This window comes from Austrofundulus limnaeus, unplaced genomic scaffold, assembly GCF_001266775.1.
Source record: "Austrofundulus limnaeus strain Quisiro unplaced genomic scaffold, Austrofundulus_limnaeus-1.0 Scaffold388, whole genome shotgun sequence".
NCBI classification, from domain to species: domain Eukaryota; kingdom Metazoa; phylum Chordata; class Actinopteri; order Cyprinodontiformes; family Rivulidae; genus Austrofundulus; species Austrofundulus limnaeus.
This window is the reverse complement of record NW_013952790.1, coordinates 303,858-306,151: the sequence shown is the minus strand read 5'-3', so window position 1 is coordinate 306,151 and position 2,294 is coordinate 303,858. Positions and strand designations below refer to the sequence as shown.

General features: G+C 47.0%; 1 protein-coding gene across 1 annotated transcript in view; it reads left to right on the top strand.

The window, feature by feature from the left end:
- The window catches only part of h3f3c (H3 histone, family 3C), a gene marked incomplete at its 5' end in the record, with an annotated part of 5,878 nt that extends 4,036 nt beyond the window's left edge, over positions 1-1,842 (top strand). The window contains 1 exon segment of the mRNA XM_014023720.1: positions 157-1,842. Within this exon segment, the coding sequence (XP_013879174.1) occupies positions 157-291 (135 nt within the window).
- Between the last annotated feature and the right edge of the window lie 452 nt (positions 1,843-2,294).

Here is a 2,294-nt window from a genome sequence, read left to right as displayed (position 1 = left end):
TGTATGGATCACTTGGGTTGTTACCGACATCTGGTGAACATTTCATGTCATTAGCACCTCTAGTAATATATTTACTGAGAAAAATGGTGACGTGTTCAATACTTATTTTACCCGCTGTAGCTGATGAAACAGCTGGGCTGATGTGTTCCTGCTCACCTGCAGGAGGCCAGCGAGGCGTACCTGGTGGGTCTGTTCGAGGACACCAACCTGTGTGCGATCCACGCCAAGAGGGTCACCATCATGCCCAAAGACATCCAGCTGGCCCGCCGGATCCGTGGAGAGAGAGCTTAGATCCTGCCTGACTGCAGTCCTCCTCTTCTTCTCTTGTTCTTCTACCCCTCCCTCCCTCCGTTTGTCCCCACCTGTCCTCTCAGTAGACGTTAGGCTCGTTCTGATTCTGAACAGATAGAAATGTTGAAGTCTGCTCTCTGATAGATCGTTTTTTATTCTTCTGTCTACAGATGTTTTTAAAGTACATGTTTTGTGTGTGTTAGGAGTTTTGCAGACCACATGTGCATGCACACACATACTGGGACGTGTCTCGTGGGGTTTGGGTGGTGCTTTGAGCTCACCTGGTGTCTGACAGCTGAAGCACAGAGGCGCCAGGCCGAGGGGCTAGTCTGCTTAAGGGGAGCTGCAACTTCCACAGCACGGTGCTATTAAAACTAGTCCTGAGGCCTGTGGCTCTGAGCACCCCCCTGCCCACCTAGTCTGCCCCCCTCCTCCCAGCTCCTTCACCTGGAAGTAGCCTCTTTAAGCACTTTCAGAAACCACTTCAAGCTGGAACTGGTGTTTACCCTGAACCACCTGTGGAGACCTGTTCCTGCTCACAGTTAATCCGCTGTAGTTCCCATATCCGGCCAGCAGGTGGCYCCGCACACTYACTGTGACAAACCAAACAGTGGGTACTCACATGTTTGTTTGGACCGAGGATGTTGAAAAGATGAGCAGCTCAGCATCGCTCTGCTGTCCATCATTGTTCCTGTTCTTCATCTACATGTGCAGCAAAACTGCTGACTGCAGCCGTCTGTAGTTCACACTGAGCTGGTGTTTGTAAAAACCTGAGACCTGGATCCAAACAGCTCCAGAGGAAACAGGAACAAATCACAGCAGGGATGTTTGACTGTTAGCAGGCATGGTGGAAACCGGGCCTCAGAGCCTTCTGGCTGCTTTGGTGTCAGTTCTGAATGGACTGGAGCAGCACCAGGTCTGGTCTTTTAAACCTGGTGGGACCCGAGCTGTGACTCAGCGGACCACCAGGCCGCAGGATTTAAAAACACTCTGTAACTCTAGTAACATGGCTCCATCAGGGGTTTCTGAACCCTCAGAACTGGTTTGTGAAAGTAAGAGTTTGTGTGGACCTGCCAGTCCGGATCWTCCACACTAATCCAGATTATAGATCCGAGTTGAGGATTTGATTTGTCCTTCTTTACCTGTATGCTAAATAATTGCTGGAGGGGCATCTCTTCCATGAAACCATCAGAGTGACTCTAAAGCTGCTTTACAACAYCAGGAAACTGTGATTGTGATAAGAACCAGCAGAGGGCGCCAGCTCCCCATCGCTCCAGTTCTCACCTGTAGATCATCACCTCATGGTCCAGCTCAGTAGAAGTTGGTTTAGTAGAAGTTCTGCATGTTTTGGGTCTGTGTGTCTTCTGTAGTCTCTGTAGATCTGAACAGAAAAACTGTCCATTTCCTGAAATTTGTGATACAGATATAACCTCATAATTGTTTTCTTTTATATTTTTCTTATTCCTTGAGATTTTCAGACATATAATGAGCTGATCTTTGTATTTTCCAAATTTCTCATATGGTGGTAATAAATATGTTAAAACAAGTTGATTGAGCTTTGTGTGCAGTATTTGTCCTAAAACAACCTGTATTTATAAATGCTGTGGCTAAGTACATTTAGGCATGAAGAACTGAAGACAACTCATCAAAAAGAAGAGAAAGGATTTCTGATTTGAACGGGGCGTGGCTGGTGTGGGATCTGCATCAGCTTTGAAGACCCTCGCTGGTCCATCTGAAGTCTGCAGAACCCTGTCTGAACACAACAGCTCCTTCAAACAGGTGGGCTGCAGCCAATGAGGTATTTGACCCTTTGCATGGGATGTCGCGCACCTCAAAAGACTGCCCACTTCCTCACGACGGACGTCAAAAACAATCGTGATTATATGTTTTTTTTATAAAGACAATGTAGATCCTAAATCAAAAAAAATGAGTAGGTCCTCTGGATGGGTTCTTCTTTAGTGAAACGTTTCGTCTCTCCTCCAAGAGACTTCCTCAGTCTGATG